Source organism: Myripristis murdjan, chromosome 7 (assembly GCF_902150065.1).
Source record: "Myripristis murdjan chromosome 7, fMyrMur1.1, whole genome shotgun sequence".
Lineage (NCBI taxonomy): Eukaryota > Metazoa > Chordata > Actinopteri > Holocentriformes > Holocentridae > Myripristis > Myripristis murdjan.
The window spans coordinates 31,837,835-31,860,426 of NC_043986.1; the positions used below are offsets into that span (position 1 = coordinate 31,837,835).

At 40.9% G+C, this 22,592-nt stretch overlaps 3 protein-coding genes across 5 annotated transcripts in view; 1 reads left to right on the forward strand and 2 right to left on the reverse strand.

Moving 5' to 3' along the window:
* The window catches only part of trim33 (tripartite motif containing 33), a 39,542-nt gene extending 30,469 nt beyond the window's left edge, over positions 1–9,073 (reverse strand). For all 3 annotated transcript variants that reach the window (XM_030055147.1, XM_030055148.1, XM_030055146.1), the window contains exons 1-4: positions 8,466–9,073; positions 3,096–3,214; positions 2,605–2,758; positions 2,018–2,150 (exon numbers count right to left, since the gene is read on the reverse strand). In XM_030055147.1, coding sequence (XP_029911007.1) covers positions 2,018–2,150; positions 2,605–2,758; positions 3,096–3,214; positions 8,466–9,042 — 983 coding nt within the window. In that variant the 5' untranslated portion in view covers positions 9,043–9,073. The remainder of the gene's footprint in view (positions 1–2,017; positions 2,151–2,604; positions 2,759–3,095; positions 3,215–8,465) is intronic.
* Positions 9,074–12,024: 2,951 nt separating this feature from the next.
* Positions 12,025–17,060, forward strand: bcas2 (BCAS2 pre-mRNA processing factor). The gene is made up of 7 exons (XM_030056735.1): positions 12,025–12,230; positions 14,259–14,351; positions 14,483–14,553; positions 15,260–15,421; positions 15,553–15,603; positions 15,691–15,771; positions 16,408–17,060. Exons 1-7 carry the CDS (start codon positions 12,138–12,140, stop codon positions 16,532–16,534), a joined length of 678 nt encoding a protein of 225 aa, XP_029912595.1. The 5' UTR covers positions 12,025–12,137; the 3' UTR covers positions 16,535–17,060.
* A 303-nt stretch (positions 17,061–17,363) lies between these two features.
* On the reverse strand, positions 17,364–21,589 carry LOC115361466 (serine/threonine-protein kinase pim-2-like). Its single transcript, XM_030054837.1, has 4 exons — positions 21,488–21,589; positions 18,696–18,873; positions 18,388–18,564; positions 17,364–18,289 (listed from the first exon to the last, which is right to left on the reverse strand). The coding sequence occupies exons 1-4, from the start codon at positions 21,587–21,589 to the stop codon at positions 18,198–18,200; spliced, it is 549 nt and encodes a 182-aa protein (XP_029910697.1). The 3' UTR covers positions 17,364–18,197.
* Between the last annotated feature and the right edge of the window lie 1,003 nt (positions 21,590–22,592).

A 22,592-nucleotide genomic window follows, 5' to 3' on the forward strand; every position in this document is an offset into this window, starting at 1 on the left:
CTACATATTGCTCCAAAGTTAGGCTACATTGTGCTGTGGGAAAATCTGGCATGGTCATTTTCAAAGGGGTCCCTTGACCTCTGACCTCCAGATATCTGAATGAAAATGGGTTCCATGGGCATCCACGGGTCTCCCCTTTGCAGACATGCCCACCCATGTAGCTTGGGGCAAAAACCATGCAGTTGTTTGCATGCAGTCCAAATGTTGTAAAATGGTGTATTTGTGGAGACTTGGGCCTAAACAGTCTTGGAGTTGCGTCAACTGGCTTTGACTGGAAAGCTGAGACTCTTGTGGATTCAATGAGCCACGTTGGATTCATGTGTGATGGTGTTAGCCCCCACAGGAGCCATTTCATTGTAGTCAGACCATTTTTTGAACCTTGACGTCACTGGATAAAATGGCCTATTGTGATTCTAGGATAATCACAGCATCATGAACCTTTACAGCCACAAACTAGAGACTGAGGGCAATCAGAGGATGCCTGGTTTTCCAGGTATACTGACAATGAAGAGGAGTTTCTGAGCAATCTCCAGAACAGATGTGCTCACCATCCAATCTCTGAAAATGCAGTTCCTAGAAACATCAAACATTTTTGATACCCAATCCAAGTATGAATTTTTCTACGGTGTTCTCAGGATCATGGTGTCTCAATGAGTTTTTTGGAGTGATTTCTTGACCGTTTTTAACCTTTACCATTTTCATCTCTGTAACTTATGGCATTGACCCAAAAATTGCTCTAACAACTTATGACACATATTTGAAAATGGTAATGGCCATCACATGCTCCTATTATAATGTCCAAACAAATGTACACTCTAAATATATGAATAAGTGCCTAACCAAAACAGTGTTTATTACATATTTACGATTCTAATAACCTGAGCTGTTCTGAGAGTACTGAGCAGCATATCAAATCAGTCTCCAGGTTCTCAACTTCCAGTTCATGTATAGCATGTCTGTTTGGCATCTGTGGTTAACCTTTTATTTCCCCATGAAGACCCCCTCCCCCATTCAAATGGGTCTAAAGAAGGGGGAAGAACAGTGAGTACATTTACATGCACAACATATTCCTGTATTATTCGGAATTTCCTCAATATTCCGGTTGCGCACGTGTCATGTAAACACGCACCGAACCCGATTAAGGTCATATTCCGGTTGGAGAGAATTCCGAATAAGACCCCTGGCATATGCCTGTTCCAACCGGAATACTGTGGCATGTAAACACCTTAGTCGGAAAATGCCCCAAACTGGAATATTCAGTCGCGTCTGCGCATGCTCGACTCACAATGAATCCTGGGGCGTCTTTGTTGCTATGGTTACTGCAAGCAGGGAGAACAACCTGGCGAACAGCATGGCGAAAAGCAGCAAGAGTCAGCATTTTTGGAGTGAGGAGGAGACTGCAGTCTGCCTTCAGCTAATGAAAGATTTTAATATCATGGAGTATATCGATGGGAGAAAACATTGAAATAGCGCGAGCTTCTTCTTCTGCTACTTCTTCTTCTTCTGTATTTCCGTCAGATCAGACGCGTATACGCGTGGTGCTGCCCCCCGTGGCTTAGTGTCGCATTGCGTAAGAGAGTGGAATACGCCAAAACACAGGAACATGCCAAGTAACATGTAAACGGAATATGCCAGTTGCCGCAGCGCAGTTACCCGAACCGGAATATTCACCCGAACTGGAATATGGTGTGCATGTAAACGTAGTCAGTAACTGGAACAAAAAGCTGCATACTCTTGGCCTTGTTTAGCACATGATTGCCTATCCCTGGTCTAAATGCTCTTGCAACCTCAACAACAACAAAAAATCTAGGGAAACCACTCAAGTTTGTTGTTGTTTTCACCTTTCCACATTTTAAAACAGTCAACTCTAAAGACAATGAATACTGGCATAAAATAAGCTAATGCTCAAGAAATACTGTTACTGGTTAGAAAATCAAACACTGGTTTAAAAAAAAAAAAAAAAGGCTAGAGAAGAAGGCTCTGTTAGTAATGAAGTGAAAGCATTTTGCTGGGCTACCTGTGCTCTTTGTGCTCCAGCAGCTGGCAGTCCCTGCAGGTTAGAGTGTCACAGGTCTCACAGAAAAGCTTCAGAGGCTCCTGCTTGTGGATGGGACAGAATACAGGCCTCTGCCCGGACGCACCAACAGACTCTATAGACACACAGAGGAAAACATGGAGACATCACTGATGTTCACAAGATAAGAACAGAGAGAGATTTCCAAGACAAACAGCAAGAAAAATCTCAAATTGTCATCGGACCCCAAGTCTGAAGGAAGGAAGGAAGGGCGGAAGGAAAGAAAGAAAGAAAAAAGAAAAAGTTTAAAGACAAAATAATAGAGATAGATCAAGACAAAAACAAAGACAAAGCCTCAGAAAACTCCAGTCAGAGCTCCTGCATATCTATATCCCAGCTAGAGGTACCATCTAGAGTAATCAGACTCTGCAGCTCTGTCACCATGGCAACAGTCCATCAGTAGGACCATGTTTGCTGTGCTTTAGTAGGGTTTATCTTGCTGAGATTTTTGTATGTTCAGCTTCAGCAAACCTTTTTGTCGTTCATCCAGCACCAAGGTCCAGGATGTGTTTGCATGGCAGCATACTTACCAGTGGTGGCGTTGGCATCCTCTTTTGTGCGGATCTTGTGGTCCTTCGTGATTTTGACCCTCTGGTGGGCCTCCACACAGGTCTTACACAGCCACTCCCCACACTCCACACAAAACCCAATGGTTCCTGCATTGTCCTCACAGCTTGTGCACACCTTGAGGAGACAAAACCAATGAGCACCTACAAGAACTTTGGACACAACTAGAGGAGTACCCACCGAATTCTCGACAACCGGTTTTATCTTTTGACTGAAATTGTTATACAATGAACAGTGCATAATTTGATCAAGTGAATAAATTAACTTGCACTTGTTCTGGTCATCATCCCGTAACAGATCACAAATCACAGCATAGAACCCCACAGAATACTAGCTTTGCACTATTAGGGAAACAAATGCAAGCCTTCCTGGTCTTTGCTGATACACCTCCTCACAGCATAGGAAATCCAAAATGGCACAGCATCAAGCCACAAGGTCAAAAGTTGTGAATTACCTGTGCAGCTTTTTCATCGGACGTGCTGGTGGCTTCTGTGGTGTCTTTGACAAAGTAGTTGTCAATAATGTCACTCTGTTTGTAGTCCTGGTGGCATACTGAACAGCGCATAACATTTACTGCAGACAGAGGAAAGACATGGCAGAAAGAGAATACGGGTCACATGAAGTCAAAAGGTCACACAATGGGATATAAATATCATTAATGATATGTCTGGGAAGGAGTATCGTTTCAAAGACCTGGACACAAGTCCATATGTGGAGTCTCTATGCTCCCAAGTCCACATGTAAGCTTCTACCTGGCTGCTTACGAGGCCTCCTTAAGTCTTGGCTAAGAATAGTCCTACTTCAAGTAAAAGAGGATTAATAGGGGGCCTTCAGGAGACTTTCAGCTAATTTCCATAATTTCCTTTATGAAAATTCCTGTTGTTATTAAAAATTCTTGGCACTGTGGGACAACCAAATGTCTATTCATGGCAGCTAATTGATTTAGCGCTCTTCTCCTGAAAATTCAATCACATCATCCTTGGCATTTTGATTATAATATTAAATCACATGGCCAAATAACGGCGACTGTTTCACTAAATCACTTTAGTTGGCCTAGTTAATGGAATTACTTGGTAAAACTGAATTACTGCTATATTCATACACGCCAAAGAATAATAAGCTCAGAGCATTATAAAACTTTGCGACTACATCTTTTTTTTAGTCTTAATATTATGCACAAGATTAAACTGCACATAAATGTTTTAAATTGAGACAGCATAATAAATCACCCCTCCTCCACCTCATAAACCCATAAACTCCCCCTCACCAGCTGGCTGCAGTGAAAACCGGTATAAGCCGGTTTGAGCCAGACTAGACTGGCTTGAGCAGCACACAGCCGGTTTGCGTAAGCTCCAGCTGCATGGGGCCCAGAGTGATTGGCTGTGAGAGCAGCTGGACTGAGATTTTGCTGAAGAACCCATGCAGCCCCCACCTCCCAAACACACACACAGCTGTCACTTTGAACTGCAGCAGTCCATGCTCAGCTACACCTCTGTATATGCACCCCACCCCCCCTACACAACACAACACAACACACACATTATCAAAATCATATTTTAAACAGGATTAGGGGACTGCTGCCCTACATTCATCAATAATACTCCCACTGCTAAGAGATAATAAGGATAGGAGTAAGACCATATTAACCTGATTTGACCCCAACACAAAGTTTAACCAAATCAGACCACTGCTTAGACAAATATTAACTTAGACCATACTGAACATAGTTACACCTGTTAAGGGCTTCAGAGCAGAGTTGCCATCACAGCTTCAACTGGGACCCCACCGCCTAAAAAATCCTGGGGGAACCACTGAATTTATTGAGGTGACACTGCTGTCACCACAATAATGTGCTGTGCTGAATTCTAAACAGTGATACAACAAATCATCAGTTTGGCTTGAAGGAACACTGCCACATCGATTTATTCAGATTACATTGTATAATGGCAAATCATTTATATTATGCCTAGTTAAATAGATAACAAATTGCTTTCAAAGTACTAAATCTCTCATTGTGGGAGGAAAAAACATCCTTAGTCCCATGTATGTTATGAAGCAGCCAGTGTTATGTGTGCTCATTTTATCTTATGTGTCGCATATAGAGGTGTCACACCTACCTGACTGGAATGTCCGGATTTTGGTATTAGTAAGCTACATTATATTACATGTCACTGCCAGCAGACATTGCTGACAGGTAAATAGTGACAATTCAGCTACAATTTCAACACCTAGAGAAACAGTTAGAAAATGATAAGCCAGTCCTAGTGGAGAGCAGTGAAGCCCAGGCCTTTTTACATTTCATTCCCATTCCATTTACATTACATCAGAAATGACCCGCTTGAACTGATCATCCATCACATGGCAGCTCTGGTAATTACTACAAATTCTGGTTATTTATTATAGGCCAGCTTTTCTTTGTATTGACTAAAGTACAGGTCTCGTTAATACTATCAATAAATAGCCCAGCTAAATGTTTTGAACCTGGCAGGCAAAACTAATTCATAATCCTTTATGTTAAGCAATGTTGTTCAATGATGCAACCCAAGTACTAACAACATCATAGAATACGACTCTCAAGGTGAAAATGGTCAATAATTACTAAATTCTTTCAGACTTTAGAGCTTGCATAAAGTGAGGAAAGTAGGAAAGTAGAGTTCAGACTTAGCCAAGTCTTGTGTGGTATATTATTATATTAACCAAGATGGAGCAGATGAAGACCCCTAAAAACACCTCTGTGAAGCAGTGATCCCTCATCTGGAAAACACGCAAAATGAAAATTCATCCTCCTGTTGATTTCATCATTCCTTAACTTGCAGAAAGGATCACGTTGAATCATCTTAATCATATCATCTTCAAATGTTCAACAGAAAAATAATCTCATGTCCCAAATCATCCCATCATGCCCATCTTTTCTAGTTTCCCACCCCCCAGAAATAATTCTTTGTGCTGGTGGCCAGGCCTGTGAAAGACAATTTAGACCATGTGATATTGAACCTCTCCCGAAACCAATACTAATGTGATTCTTCAAAACAGCATTTAGACCACGTGATACTAAAACTCTCCACAGAGACCAAAGCTAATCAAATTATTTTAAGCTAGGTGGCGGGTCCTGTAGGATGGCTCATCCTGAGCTGACTGCTCAATCGCAGGTTAAACACTGTTACTGTGGTCTAAAAACTGGTCAGTCAAATGTCCAGTGAAGTAATTAGTCTCTCATTGTTAAAACTTGGTTTAAGACTAATCTCAGACACCATCTTGAAACATTCAAAATTTTATTTTGTTGACTTTCAAATAACGTTTTGTTTATACTGCCAAGATCAATTTTATGTGAATGCAACTGGGCCTACACTTTCTGCTTTAGGGGGACAAAATAAGATCAAATTACTGTAAAGACTCAAACAGTGAATGAGCCCTGAAGATAGGTTCAAGCATATCAATAGATTCGCTCTAGAAAGTGTCAACTAATGGCATTAAAGCCTGAGGTATGATTCAGGGATTCTAACTTTGGGAGAGAGGCTTTGTGATCACAAATGTTGATCTAATGATACAGTCCAATAACGTAGTAACTGAATTTAAAGTTTAGCCTTAATTGTATACAGTGAAGACTCCTGGTGATGTTGTTGGTGGTGGTAACAGGTACTGGTAACCTCATATCAGGGCTAAGTCTTTACTGCAGCAGCTTTGAATCCTGGCCATTTACTGCATGTGATTCTGTCTCTCTCCCCTGCCTTTCCTGTCTTACTCTACTGTCATTATCAAATAAAGAAGAAATGCCTCAAAAACATAGCCTCTGGTGTTTATTTTGTTGCACACTGGTCATTTTTCTATAGGTTACTAATCATTAAGGTAAGTTAACGACTTTCTACTTTGTAGATAGCAGCTGTAATTTAATACTTACTACTCCCTACTTTGGCTTTTACTGACACTTTTGCTTTTATTAGTGACAACCTAACTTAAGCTGGTACTTAAGATAGGCGTAAGCCTAACTAATTTCATTTTTACTAACGGCTCTTCAGTCCATAATAATCTCAGAAACAAATTCCACTCATAGTGGCTGTTATTTATGATCCAGTATAGCGTAAAAAAAGAGAAATATCTCACTGTGACATTTTGATAGCTGTATCATGTCATTAGGATCTAAACATGAGCTTTAGCTGACTAGAAATAAAAGTTGAGTTTTTTTTTTTTTTTTTTTACACTGCTGACATCACCTCTTCCTCAGTACCAGTTTCTAATGCAGTTTCCGTAAAATCTGAGAACAAGTTAATTAAAATGAGGGAACAAGTTATATCTTATAGCCACAAGTTAACTAAAATGTGGAAAGGAGTGAAATAAATTGAGGGAGTGAGTTATGTTTTGTGGCTGTGACTTTGTCAGTCTTGGCCTCAAAATTTTTTTTTTCCCCCTCTCGTTACGTTTCCCGGGCTACATCAATATCCAGTTGTGTTTACCCAAAGGCATTCAACAAGCATTTTAAATCTGCATCAAATGGTTTGATCTGATTTCAAATGCTTGTTTAGTGTGTTTACACTTGCACTTTCATGTGGTTAGACACAGTCAGAAAGCTGATTGCCCAGGACTCATTTTGGATGCCAAATTAAGCATCCATATGTGCTCTTCTCTCAGATGGAAGACAGGCATAACCCAAAATCCATTCTAAAATCTGGCAATTAATGATGCCTTGCTTACTGTCAGTGCAGTGCATAATTTATTACTGTTACAAATTGGTTATATTTTCTTGTACTGTAAGCATATAGAAGATCCACCAGCAAACAGCACCTTCCAGCAAAATATCAGTGTTTTATTTTAGTCCTTATCAACTACTGCTACCACTGCTGTGTCATTTGACTATCAATCAATCAAGGTAAATCTAATCTTACCTAATTGCCAATCACGGTGTATGTTTGTAGACGAATACAGAGGAAAAACAGTTCTGAAAGTTGATTTATTAAAAAGTGGTTGCTTGGTGGACTGGACGTGTGCCAAAAATAGGAGTGGAAGCCATGACGCCGGCATTAGTTGTCTAATGACATGTCCTTCCAGTTCTACAGGTTTGTTGATAGTTTGTCCAGTTCATGCGAAGGACAGCATCACAGCTGCCTTGGGACTGTTGGCCAAGGAGCTATTGGTTACAGTAGTTAGCTGGGTGATCAAATGCTTTGCTCACATTACTCAGGCCACTGCAGTGTGATGATATGAGGAGCCACTGTCTTCCACTGTCAGAAATGTCTGATTGTTATGATTAGGCACCCATGTCACTGGAAAGGTTTAGGTATTTTCTCATATTGTAAAACTCCAGCACATGCTTACCCCCTCCTTTCTCAGGGATCAGTGATACTCATCTTAACCCTCCTATTATCTTTGGGGTCAATGTTTACCATCTCCAAATATGTGATTATCATAATCATTTTTTGGCATTTTTTTTTGCTTCATATTTCATGACTTTTCCTAATTTCCCAATCCACACATTGGTTTTAGCTGTTTTGGTTGAAACTGAGGAACTATATCACGCCATTTATAATAATAAAAAAAAAAACTTCCCTCTGCTTGTGGGCCCTCACCAAACTTAGCTATACCTGTTGTAGTGTGAGATCCACTGATAGTTAATGTGACATTTGGGAGGAGAAACATGATTCCCACGACAACTTTGATGGAGAAGGTGGGCTGAGTGGGGAAGGTTATGTTTTATTCAAAGAGCTATTTAAGTAATCAGCAAGACACATAAAGTACCTGACACATCAACTGAACCCACTTGATTGAACTGTTAGTAACTCTGAGGTAACAGGAGGGTTAACTTGGGTCCATCTCCGTAAATGCAACTCACCTATGTGTGTGTCTGTCTGCCCGTGAGGTCCAGGCACCTGTACGCTTATCTGTCTGTCGGGTTGGGGGATACATTTTAAGCAAAAAGAGTGCAGGCAAGGCAGAAGTTTTGGTTCACAGTCACGGCTCTGGAGACTTTGTTTACACACCGCGCACGTATCCAATAAATTGATGGGGGTGGAAACCGGCGTAGCCGCTGGAACGGCAGGAGGGGGGGACATTTCAGTGGTAAGTCCGCCGGCAGGAGCATCTCCGGCAGCCGGGGACTCGGTGGCCGCCGGTTCTGAGTTGGTGTTACTGTTCCCAGCTGGACTAACGGTGCTGCCGGAGCCGCCGTCAGCTTCCCCTCCCGCTCCAGCAGCCCCGCCGCTGCTAGCGTCCCCTCCGTCGCTTGTGGGTGTCGGTGCCTGCGGAGCATTATCCCGGGCCTCCGGGTCCTCGCCCTCCTTCGCATTCGGTTCTATGACTATTACCGCACTCTCGGCTTTCGTTTCTGGGTTCCCGCTGTCCTGCTCTGAAGGCACCGTGTCCGAGCTAGCAGACGGTTCCATATCCTCCTCGCCTTTGTTATCCGCCATCTTCCTTCCTCTTTGAACCGCTGCACGTCGTGCGTAACTCGTCGAAACAAGAAAACGTGCAATGACGTCATGACGTAGCCGAGAGAAGATGTGTTTTTCGGGCATTATTTATAACCCTTGTGATAATGCAAATTTACGAAAAAAGTTCTTTGTATTCATGAAGGAATTGGAACAATCTTGGAAATCTGCATAGATTAATACGTTTAATGTTAACAACATTTTCTCAGATGTTACTCTTTTCTATAGAAACATTAGATTTGGTTTCTATGTTTAAAGTGGCAAAGATAATGCATGTTTCTTATTAATTTAATAGTACGTCTTGCCAAATTCCACAGTCACAAATGCAAGTTTACAAACAAAAAACTCAATTCTTTGTATTCATGAAGGAAATACAAGGATACAAGGAAGTTTATTGGTCATTATACAACAGGTTGTATAATGAAATTAAAATGTGGTTCCCTCTTGACTGATTAATTGATTGTATAAAAAAAATAAAATTATTAAACACGGAGGAGTGCAGATGGTGCATTTAGTAGTCTCACAGCCTGTGGGAAGAAGCTGCTCTGTAGTCTTGTGGTACGGCAGCAGATACTTCTGTATCTTTTGCCTGACGGCAGCAGGGTGAACAGGCTGTGGCTGGGGTGGGTGTTGTCTTTTAGGATCCTTTTGGCTCTGCGCAGGCAACTCACCTCCCCGATATCACTGAGGCTTGGTAGATGGGTTCCAATGATGTTTTGGGCAGTTTTAATCACTCGTTGCAGAGTCTTCCTGTCCTGGGCCGTGCACATCCCATGCCAGTTTGTGATGTTTCCAGTCAGGATGCTTTCAATCGTTCCTTTGTAGAAGCTGACAAGAACTTGGCGTGGGAATTTTGCTTTCTTAAGTTTACTTAAGAAATGCAGCGGTTTCTGAGCTTTTTTAACCAGGGCAGAGATATGTGAAGTCCATGTTAGGTTCTCTGTTATGCTGATTCCCAGGAACTTGAAACTGCTCACTTGCTCCACCTCAGCTCCATTGATGTAGACACGGTTGTGTGTCTATAGACAAATAGACAGACAGGTAGATAGACAGACAGACAGATTGTGTCTTGTCATCTGATGAGGCAGTCTGCTGTCACCTGTGTGTCCAGTCCTGTCCATGTGCAGCAGCAGCAGCAGCAGCGGCAGTGTCACCTGGGAGTGAGCAGAGAGCTGTGTGGCCTGAGGGAGCTGCAGGCAGGGGGCCCAGCCCAGAGGCAGCAGGGGCCCTCACACACACACACACACACACACACACACACACACACACACACACACACACACACACACACACACACACACACACACACAGCTCTCCAGTGTGAGCAGCAGTAGGCTGTACAGGACAGCCTCTCCTCTCTCTCCTCTCCTTCTCATCCTGCCTGATTCAACCTGATCTCTGCTGTCAGCGCAAAGTAATGACTTGTGGAGCTGCACTGTCTGGCTCCCCCCTGTGGACAGACTGAAGGCTGCACCTGATCACAGTCTCAACACAGTGGACATGCTGCCTTGACCAGTGCATCTGTTCTGCTATGCTGATCAACACTGCATAGACAAAACAGAGCACACACAGGTGGGCAACAGGTGTCAACCCACTGAGCAAATGGAAAACTTTACAGTCATAAAGCAAATGCATGAAAACACAGTGGCAGATAAGACAAAAAATAAACTTGTCCAGTCTTGAAATGGCATCGGTCACTCCAGGCTAATTATCTTCCTGATGTGGTTCATTTCCTTAACTTCTCTTTTTAACTTCTCATTTAATCATTTTGAACAGAGTGAACATTGAACATACTGTTTATGCAACAAATAAAAATGGATCACAGTGAATCAATTCTTTTACACCCCATTGTAAAAACAGCACAATGGGGTGTGTTAAATAATGATCTTTTCCACCAATCCTACTGTAACTCTTTATGCAAAATATTTATCATTGTTTGTACAAATTCAATATATCTCCCTGCACGTCTGGTTTCATGATATGATTCCTAAAATTTCCAATTTCTCTGTAAATTTGACTGAATTTACCATCAGTTACAGTGAATCATGGATCAGTCCCAAGGCATCACACATATTACTTTTATTAATCTTCTCCAAAGGCCTAAATTGAATTTGATTTCATCACTGGTTTTCTTTTAACCTCAGATTTCACAGCTAAATTTATTTTTAACTTGTGTCCTTTATTTCCCAATGCATTCATTCTTATCTGATGTTGTGCAACTTTTAATTTGAATTTTAATGCCCTAACTTGTTTTGAACTTGTTTTCACTTTTGTCTTATGTTTTTATCTGTCTGACGTGCAAAATTTAAAAAATGAATGAATTGTCCCTTTAAATTAAATTAAATTAATTAATTTATTTATTTATTTGGCACTTATGAGAAAAAATAACTTAAGTTTCTGTGGTTTAGTTCTCAAGCTTACATCAGACTTATTCTGGTTCATTTTCATTTGTTTTTATTTTTATTTTTATTTTGTTTTTTAATTTTCTTCTCTGTTCAGTTTAGTTTGGTTAGTTTCCAAACTGACAAAGACTAAAACGACCTTTTCTGTACATTTTTATTTTATTTTAAGTATTTTGAAAGTGCACAATATTGTTTCAGTTAGTTATCGTTTACCTTTTATTTTTATTTCAGTTAACTAATATGAGTTTTCACACATAGTTTTAGTTTTTAGTTTAGTTTTATTTGAGTCTTATAGTTAACTCTAACAGTCTCGGTTTACGTTATTTTAACTAATTAATTAAAAAAAAAAAAAAACACACAGCAGACAATGATGCGACCACACATTAACTGTAGACGTTCACAGGACAAACGGGTGTTATATTATTTTCGTTTTCTATATTTTAATTCGTGACTAAAGCAGGAAAACACAAAACACAAATAGAGCAAAATGGTACAAACTCGATAATGACCAGCAGGTGGCGGCGGCGGCTTGCTCTGTGTTCAGTGTACCACAGAAAGGAAGGACAGAAGAAGAAGTTTCCGAGCGGAAGACACGTTGTTTAATTCCGAGTGGCTGGAAAGTGGACAGAGAGAGAGCAACAGTTCAAACAAACAGCACTAAAAACAGCGATAAACATGGCCGGTACGGCTTCAGTAGCAGGTGAAGTGTTCGTGGATGCTCTGCCATACTTTGACCAGGGTTACGATGCAGCAGGTGTCAGAGAGGCGGTGAGTAAAAAGCTGGGTCTGTTTCACTGGTAGCTAGCTAGCTAACAACAGCTAGCTAACCATGCCAGATAGGTACAGTCACGTAGAATAACGTCGTAACTTTCTCAAATAAATAAACTCAGAGAAAGTTTATTGTTGTTGTTGTTGTTATGCTCACATTCAAAAGTGCATTAGAAGTGTAATCGAAAAACTATCCACGTGCAATGCTGATATAAATAAAAATAACATATGTGACAGAATAGCTTTATAAATGACAAAAAAAAAAAAAAAAAAAAAAAAGTGTATCATGGAAAATAATTCTGCAGTAGTTTTATCTAGAAACTGTTACAGGTATTGTTTGTGAATATTGTCATTGTTCCAGGTCATAGGCATCTCAAGGAAACTGAATCAGGTGAACTGGACTTGGTTATAGACTGACCAGTCTAGCCTAGTGAACAGCATGAACTGATGAAGCCGCTTGGATAAGGGGCGTAATGTCTCTTTAGACATATAACTAAGTCCAGTTCACCTGATTCATTTTCCTTGAGATGTCACACATACAGCATTAGGCTAGTTGCTGGCCAGGCATATACAAAACTACATCATTTTAGAAACTGCAGTGCTGATGTCTTGAACAGTGCATCCTGATCCAGGAATAACAAACAGGTTGGTAACACAGGGGTGCTTGGCAAGATTTTTTGTGTCTGTGGTTTTAAAGATATGTTGAACCCTTGGATGCACTATATATATGCATTATATATAATCAATCTGTGACCTTCAGTGCACTTCAGAAGTGAATTTGTAACAAATTATTGTGTGTTGCTGGTTTCTGCGTGTGTGTGTGTCCACTTTCCCTCAACCTGCATAATCTACCTGTGCATAAGACTCACACTAAATGAACAAAGTTACTGGACCTCAAACACATTCCACCTCCAGGAGCTTTTCGGACCTCCCATTCTGAATCCATAGGCATTAATGTGGAGTTGGCCCCCCTTTGCAGCTACAACAGCTCTTTTGCCCATTCATCCAGAGGAGCCAGACAAACGTGGTGGCCTGGCTCTCAGTCTCTGTTCTAGTTGATCCCAAAGGTGTTGGATGGGGTTGAGGTCAGGGCTCTGTGTGGGCTGGTCAAGTTCTTCCACACCAAACTCAGCCAGCCACGCCTTTATGGAGCTGCTTTGTGCACTGGGGCTCAGTCATGCTAGAACAGAAAAGGGCCTTCCCCAAACTGGTCCCACAAAGCTGGAAGCAGAGAATTGTCCAAAATGTCTCGGTGAGATGAAGCCTTAAGATTTCCCTTCAGTGGAACTGAGGGGCCGAGGCCGAGCCCAGAAAAACCAGCCCATATCGTTATCCCTCCTCCAGCAAACTTTACCATCGGCACAATGCAGTCAGGCAGGGAACGTTCTCCTGGCATCACCAAACCCAGACTCGTCCATCAGACCGCCACATAGAGAAGCGTGATTGGTCACATTTCCACCACTCCAGAGTCCGGCGGCAGCGTGCTTTATGTCGTTCATCTGACGCTTGGCGTTGTGCTTGGTGATGTGAGGCTTGTGTGCGGCTGCTCGACCATGGAAACCCATGCCATGAAGCTCCCGGCGCTCAGTTTCTGCAGTTACTGAGTCAGAGTGTCGGCCACTTTTACGCACTATGCTCCTCAGTGCTCGGCAACCCAGCTCTGTAACTTTACGTGGTGCTGCCCCCTGGTGGCTGAGTTGCTGTGGTTCCTTAACGCTTCCACTCTGCAATAATCCCACTTCCAGCTGATGGTGGAATATCTAGGAGGGAAGAAACTTCACCAGCTGACTTGTGGCAGTGGTGGCATTCTATTACATCACTATTACAGAACCAGGCTGGAACTCAGTGAGCTCTTTAGAACCAGACGTTCTTTCACAAATGTTTGTAAAGGCAGACTGCATGGCTAGCTGCTGGACTTTATACCCCTGTGGCAATGGGACTAAATGAAACACCTGAATTCAGTGATTAAGAGGTGTGGGCCAATGCTTTTGTCCATATAGTGTATTTAGGTTTTCCTTTCTCCCCCAGGCTGCAGCTTTGGTGGAGGAGGAGACCAGAAGATACCGACCCACCAAGAACTACCTGAGCTATTTGCCCACACCTGATTTCTCTGCTTTTGAGGTGACAGAGTTTTTACATCTTTAGTTTGAGCTCATCTTCAGGCTGCACATCTGCATCTGGAGTTTGAAACAAAATTGCAGTGATAGTTTGGGTTGACGCTGTTTCACTCATTTCATTTTGTCACTCTTTAGACGGAAATCATGAGAAATGAATTTGAGAGGCTGGCAGCTCGACAACCCCTGGAACTCCTCAGCATGAAGAGGTAAAGCACATCCAGTGCAGAAGCCTGGTGAATAGTGGTGTAATAGTAGTAACACCAACTATTTTGCTTAAGAGCTGTGGATTTAATGCATATTTCCTTATTTTAGGCAGATACTGGATTTGTTTTTATGATACATACAAAAAAATATTGCCAGTGAACTATTGCAAGCATTAAAAAGTTTAAAATTTCTATTTTGTAGAATAGGGAGACGGCTCCCATGACATGCCCATCAACACCAAGTTTGTTAGCATATATTATAATCGTGTATCATAAAGAGGAGACGATTGGTGAATGTGTACCAGAAATTCAATACATTTTTGACAAATGCCAAAAAAATGGTAGAAAATGGTGAAGAGGTTCAGTTGTCATTAGTGTGAGCAGCTCACTCACTGTCACTGGTGAGATAGTGTAGTTTTCTCTTAACCATCATTTCATCACTTCCTGTGTGTGGACAAGTTGTCCTGCTGCTGTCAGTACCCCACACCAAAATAGAAGTAATTTGTCTTCTCAGTTAGTGGGGGTGGCATGCTCTCCTGTGTTGCAGCCACACTTTAGAATTTAAGCCAATAAGACAAGCATCTTTTTACTTTTATAGAGCTTGCTCAGTGTGGCGTCAGAATGGCCCAGAGCAATTTAAAAACTTTCCCATGAGGCTCTAAATGTGGCTAACATGAATTTTCATTGACTTCCCTCCCGCCTCTTGGAGATATGAGCTTCCCGCCCCATCATCAGGACAGAAGAATGACATCACAGCATGGCAGGAGTGTGTGAACAACTCCATGGCCCAGCTGGAACACCAGGCGGTTCGCATTGAGAACCTGGAGCTCATGTCGCAGTATGGCACCAACGCATGGAAAGTCTACAATGAGTACGTGACAGCAAAACCGTTCTCACAGTCAAACTGTCATACTTACTTTTATAGAAAATTACTTGTACATTTGAATGGCCCTGTTATACCTCACAGAACTGCTGACGTGTTGCTCTGTTTTCTTCCTTCAGCAACTTGGCTTTCATGATTGAGATGGCTCAAAAGGAACTTCAAAAATTCAGGTATGAAATCACTCGTTTAACAATAAGTCTTATCTAACCATCCCGCAGCGCTCAGTTTTCTAATTTAACATTTCTTTCTCCACGTAGGAAGCAAATTCAGGACTTAAACTGGCAGCGAAAGAACGATCAGTTGGCAGGAGGAGCCAAACTCCGAGAGCTGGAGTCAAAGTATGTTTTCATGGCTGATTACACACCAACATCACCGTACAGGGAACCTGCAGGTCCTTGGAAAAAAACGAATAAATTTGATAATTTGATTTTGAAAAGAACTCAATAATGCAGAGTCATATTCTGGGAGGACTATCCTTTCTATTCTATCTCTGATCAAATTTGTAAGTTTCATTCGTAGTGTCTGTTTTAAAAGGTCGTAAAATGGCTTAGACATAACTGGATGGAAATTGCAGACATTCTGGAATACACTATCAGTATAAATATATATATATTTTTTATGAAGTTGGTCTAACATGAACGCAAGAATTGAAATAAATACAAGAGAGAGCAGTCGAACTGAACTGATCCCTGATGGGAAAACTGAGCTCTTGCAGCAGCAAAGAATAGGATACATCTAGTACACTCAAACAGATTAGACCCCTGACAAGAAATGGTTCGGTTTGTCTGGTAGCCATCTTTTCTTTGGTCTGTCTGTCTACTCATCCACATAAAGTAATGAGGCAGCTAAGTATCCATTTGCCACTCCGGCCTTGTTGTCTGAAGGCTTAGTCTCATATTGGAACAGCTTGGTGTGTCTGCTCTGTAAGGACTATGAAATAGAAGACTGACGATGTGTGTGCCTTCTCTCCACAGCTGGGTGTCTCTCGTCAGTAAGAACTATGAGATCGAGCGGGCCATCGTCCAGCTGGAGAACGAAGTGGGCCAGCTCAGACAGCAGCAGGGGGACGAGAACAAGGAAAACATCCGACAGGACTTCTAGAGCCACACAAGCTCTTCCCCCTCACAGCGCTGACTGGACTTTACAGCTTGATGGTCCCACGACAAGGCCACAACCAATCTCAAAAGACTGATTGACTTCTCTGACCTAACTGAACCGAACTCATTGGGATTAAATTCAGCACCAATGTTCAGCGTCTTCACTGTCAGGTGTGGTGCAGGCAGGTCATCCAGTTTTGGTCCACAAGTTCACATATTTGTGAGATCCAGCCGGAGGGAGGGAAGCTCAGCTGCATCTTCTCAGGCTGAATTTGGATGTTCAGTGGAGGCTTCCCGGATATCTTGATGACATGGCATCTTACCAGAGAGACTGTCTTCATGACATTTTCAACCCACTGTTGGTTAAATGTGGTTAGGTCACATTGGCGTTTAATAGAGAAAACCTTTTTACCAGCTTGTATGTTTTGGTTGATTCACATGTTCAGATATGAGAGATGAAGTGTCTCCATGTTAGACCAATGTTATTTTTATGCTGTTGTAATAAAATGAACGTTTTGTTCTTCCTCTTACTTTGTGGATTTCATTTTTTTTCATAACACATCAATGATGTGTACACCAGACATTTATAATATCTGTAGCATAGTTTGATATGTTTACATTTTTCAGAACATTTTCTACTCAAAAAAGCTTGTGACATGTAAATTTACACAAGAAAGAAATTGTCTTTGGTTAATAATGAACACTGCTGCCCCGGTCATACTAAATCAAAGCATGACTTTCTCTGTGGTGTTCCTCAACGTGTCTTAATGTGCTATTTCAGAGGGATTTTTTTTTTTTACATTTAAATTTTTATTGATGTTTTTCAAAAAGAATAATAACAGGGAGGCTAGTGATACATTGCATCAACAAAGCTCCTGACCTCTTCACGGTCCTGACATCATAAGACATGGCAAAACCAAAGGAAAAGTAAAATATACAATGAATAAGAAGTTATACTCATGAAAGCAAGAAATTCAGTCAAAGATGGAGTGTTTCACATTTACTGAGGGTTCGTACTGATTGTTGACATTTAACCATCAGTGTTTATGTGAGTCCAAAAAAGATCCCAAGAGCCAGTGCCATCTTCCTCGTTGTCTTTTAACCGGTTAAGCTTAGATTTGGAGGGTGCAGTCTCAATCATTACATTTACCCGGTCTCTCAAGATTTAGCTATCGTTCAATGTCAAATAATTCTGTAAGCTGTGATCAAACCAACCATAGAGACAGAAAACACACCTTTTGATATATTTGGCATTTGAGATCTGTCCCCTCACAGACACAAAGTAGGAGTCAGGGGGATAAAGTCTTGTTGGAGTATGGTAAAATATATGTGTAATATTACATTGAGTAAACTTCCCTCTTGCTTCCTTTACATATTTTCCACATTCTGCCAAAATATTCAGCCATTTCCTGTGCTCAGAGTCTGTACTCAGGTCCCTTCAGATGGATTTTTGACCATGTTTATCAATCAGAGACAGCTACAGCTAATAATGGATGATCAAGCACTGATCATACTCCGAGTGGTAAAAGAAAGATTTCTATTGAGGTCAAGAACATATTCAGGCAAATGTTTGATGACATTTCCACATGGCTTTAAAGGAAGTGAGAAGGTGCTCCTCTCCCTCTGTCTGCTGGACAGTTGTCTCTGTGCAGGAGTGCAGGGCTGCATCAACGCAGCCAGAGGTGGAGCCTCAGCTGCTCCAGGGTGGGACGGCACTCAGGGGACTTGGCCAGACACTGGCTCAAAAAGTCCTGGCACTCTGGACAGAGAGACAAACTGGCTGTGAGTGTGTGTGTGTGTGTGAGAGAGAGAGAGAGAGAGAGAGAGAGAGGGAGAGAGAGAGAGCATGTGTCTTACCCTGGGACACCTCATCAATGCTGTCAGGGCGGCTGTGGACAATTTCACTTTCGGTGTCAAACGGGGGCTGTGAGACCAGCATCTCATGGAGCACCACCCCCAGCTGCCACACTGTGGTGGGACCTGCACTGTAGCAGCTCCACCTGAACCACTCAGGTGGAGTGTAGAAGAAGGTTCCTGGAATACACACCGACAGAGAGGTGGAGAGATGAAGGGAGAGACATCAGGCAGCAGCAGGTAGCGGCTAACCTTTAGAACAAACCATGTCAGAGACAGGCCAAAGAGTGAAAAGGAAGAGAAGCTGCTACCTTGGTCCTCGCCATAGGATCCTTTATGGAAGCTGGCGCCACAGCCGAAATCAATGAGCCGGACACGTGGGAGATACGACCCTGTTTCCACAAGAATGTTTCGTGGTTTCAGGTCGCGGTGAAAAACTCCCTTGGCATGAATTTCTATGGCGGCATCTATAAGCTGCCTCATTAGAAGCTGAGACAGAAAGAGGAAGAGTGAGGAAGACTTGAACTCTTCTCAAGTTGGAAAGTCTCTGAAACAGGATTCAGACCATGGGACACTCAAAGATCTCCATGGAAACAGACCAAAAAATCTCTTTCTAGAGGCTCTTTAAAGGACCATACCAGGGATTTTCAATGCTTGGCTCATTTAGCACAGTTTAGCCACATTTGACATTGCAACAAATCATTTTCCAACAAAGTCGAAGTGGAAATATGACCACTGCCTTGGTCGGCCAGGTACTCTTCAAGGTCTGTGGACGGAACTGGCCTCTCTTAGTTTTTTAAAACAGAATCACCAAATAAGTTTAAAAACAAAAAATCCTGCCTGTATAATCGTGCTCATCAATACCCCTTGTATTTAAAACACAAATTGGGACCAGGTGACTGTTTGAATAATCCTCTGAAATGAAAAGTAAAATGAAACAATTTACAGTGCTGAAAAAACTAACCTTTATTGAATCTTGTGTGTGTAAAATCAAAATCACACGAGACATTATCAGTGATGGGAATAACGGCGTTCTAAATAAACAGCGTTACTAACGGCGATACTTTTATCAATAACGAGTAATCAAAAAAATTACTGTTTCCCCCGTTACAACGCCGTTACCGTTGCTGACAATAAAACGCGCCGTTACTAGGCTATAACTAAGTAACTTGACATATTTGAACATTTTTTTTAAAAAAAAGTAACGTAATAGTTACTTTTCCTGGTAATTAATTACTTTGACAATGATGTAACTCAGATACTAACTCAGTTACTTTTTAGTAGAAGTAACTAGTAACTATAACTGATTACTTTTTCAGTAATGTGCCCAACACTGAACATTATTAACTATAACATTTGCCATGACAACTATCCTTCTGAACTCATTTAACCCCATTAAAACTACCACAAGAAGTTTAAAAAAAAAAAAAAAAAAAAAAAAAAAACATGTGACAACCATCCCCAGCTGACATCCTGACAAACATGTTAAGCTAGCTAACACATGGCTTAAGCTTGCTAGCTAAAAGTTGACTCAAAACAAAAGCAATTACCTTTGACTTTTTAATAAGTGTTCGATTTTTAAATGACTAACAACCTACAAGCTTTTAATACAAAAACAACACCAACATGAAAAATTACTCTGACCCATAAAAATGACAAAATATCTCCTGACCTGAATGTTTTCTGTGTGTTCCACAAAATGACCAGTACAAAAAGAACAGGAAGTCAGGCTAACTCCTTCATATCAGCGTCATGTCACAGCGCCCTCTAGTGTGGCTGTAATAAGCAGTGTGACAACCAAACCCGGTCTCCCCTATATATAAACCCAACATGATTTCTTTCAAAACATGATGTATTTCAAATTAAAATATTGGAAATCACCATAAAATTAATGCAAAATTATCCAGACAATTGAAAATACATAGCAAGAAAACTTCCAGTGAAAACTAAATGAGCAGAAAATGACCAAACAAATGACCGTAAAAGTAGCAAAGAAAAATAAGTCCAGAAAACTATATTTATAATTATAATAATTACATTACATTACCATAAACTGCCCCCAAAATTGGTCATTGCACTTTATTGATATCCATGCATGCCTTTATTTCTTTTTAGTTTGAGGTTTTGGGAGGGATTTTGGATAAATGTCTGCTTGTGGTCATTTTGTTATTTTTTTTCTCATGACTGAATTTGAAATTTTGATTCATAATAATTTTAAACAGTTTTTGTATATGTGTTGTTGTTGTTGTTTTCACATTTTCCAGGATAGGTTCGCTTGTTTAATATATTGAGTTCTTGAGGTGCATTTCTAGTCATTTTCTTGTAACTTCTGAAGTCATTTCTTGCTCATTTTCAGGTCATTTCTTGGCCATTTGCTTGTGGTCTTTTGCCACATGTTTTTGAAAGACATCATGTGGATTTCTTCAGGTTTCAAAGGGTTAAATGCTTGTGAAAGATATGTTTGGATGTCTTTCACAAGCATTTAACAGCAAAAAGAGACAAAGACATTGCAGTGGGGATGAGGCGGGACAGTGTGTGAACTATTTAGTAACTGGACTCAGTTTGTAGGTGGACTAAAGTGCAGGGGACAGAGGGGACATGTCCCCCACATACCCTGTGTCCACCCCTGAAGACAGATACACACATAGTCAACAGCTAGTCTACAACATATCGGGAGTGGTGAATTGTATGTGTGTGTGTGTGTGTGTTTAGGGCTGTAACCTTACAGGCAAGCGGTCTGCTATGCGGTAGCCGGCATACACTGATAAAATATCCCAGTGCTGACACAAGGTTTTTAAGGCTTAAGAAAAGAAACGAATTTGACTAAATGAAAATGTCAAAATAACTAATAATTAACAAAATATAAGCTATTCAGTTATATTTGTTGACAAAATGTTTACTAGTTATAGGGCTTAAGAAAAGCAACCAATTTGAATAAATAAAAATAAGGTCAAAATCAACCAACACAATATAACCTGAGCAAAGATTTTCCAGAGATTTATTTCATTTCATGTATTTCATAATGTTCATTCATTCATGTTACAGAAAGAGAACGAGACAGGAAATGGAAATGTACCTTTATGAATGCACCTGGTCGACCAACCTGCTTGATCTCTGTGGGGAAACGATAAAAGCCCTCAGCAGGAGACGGGAAGAAGAAGACTGGCACATCAGCTCTCTGGAGACTCGTCCTGCACGTGGACATGAGTTACAGCCCTCCTGCAACCAGTCAAACTGTACCGTTTTCATGTCTCATGTCTTCAAAGACCCCCCCCCCCTCCCAGTTTCTCTCTCTCTCTCTCAGATACCTAACTCATACAACATTGCAGTTGTGTGTTTTGCATATTTTAATAACTTTTTTTGCTATTCATACTGTTTTCTGTTTCCTTTTGCAGACTACAAGCCTTCTAGTTTCATTTCTTGTTCTGAATGAAGTATTCAGTTTATATTCTTATTAGAAGGATTGTGGCTGTAGTTTTCATTTTATTTTTCATTTTTTTTTCATTTCATTTTATCAACTTCTGAACACTAGGGGGAGTCATTGTGCAGTCACCACCCTTCCTAATATTCAGAGAAAAACAATGGCCATTGTATACATGGCATTTGTTTCAAAAAAGAAATAAAAATAGTATAGTATAGTATACTATAGGGTAGCGCACACACACACACACACACACACACAAATACAGATATTTCATTGTGGCCCTGGGTTTTAAATTATGGTACATTTCAGACAACTCTGTTCAGTTACAAGTAATTCTGTATGTTCATGATCATATTTCCATTGTAATTGGCTTTGTCACCATTACAACCAATGACAAATCACAGCAGACTTGAGAATCCTGCTGCCCGGCTCACATTTTAGGGCTGCTCTCAACACCAAGAAAAATGACTTAAGGATTTCTCCTTCCTATGTAAAGGTTTCGCTCATTCAGAAATGTGATGTGTATCAGAGAATATCATTTTTTGGTCATCATTTTGTTTTAGTAAATCCTTGATCAGTAGCTCTAACCTCACAAAGTGAGTGAACTCGCTGCCTCCCTAGAGGCTGAAACTTTGCTGTACAATGAATGTTGTACAGGGTGTCCACAAAGTCTCTTTACAATTTAAAAAATCTATTACAAAAGTAACTCATGAGATATGTTAATCAGATTTGTTCGATGTACTCAGTGGTTATCAAAGTTTTAATCACATTGGACAACAATCAA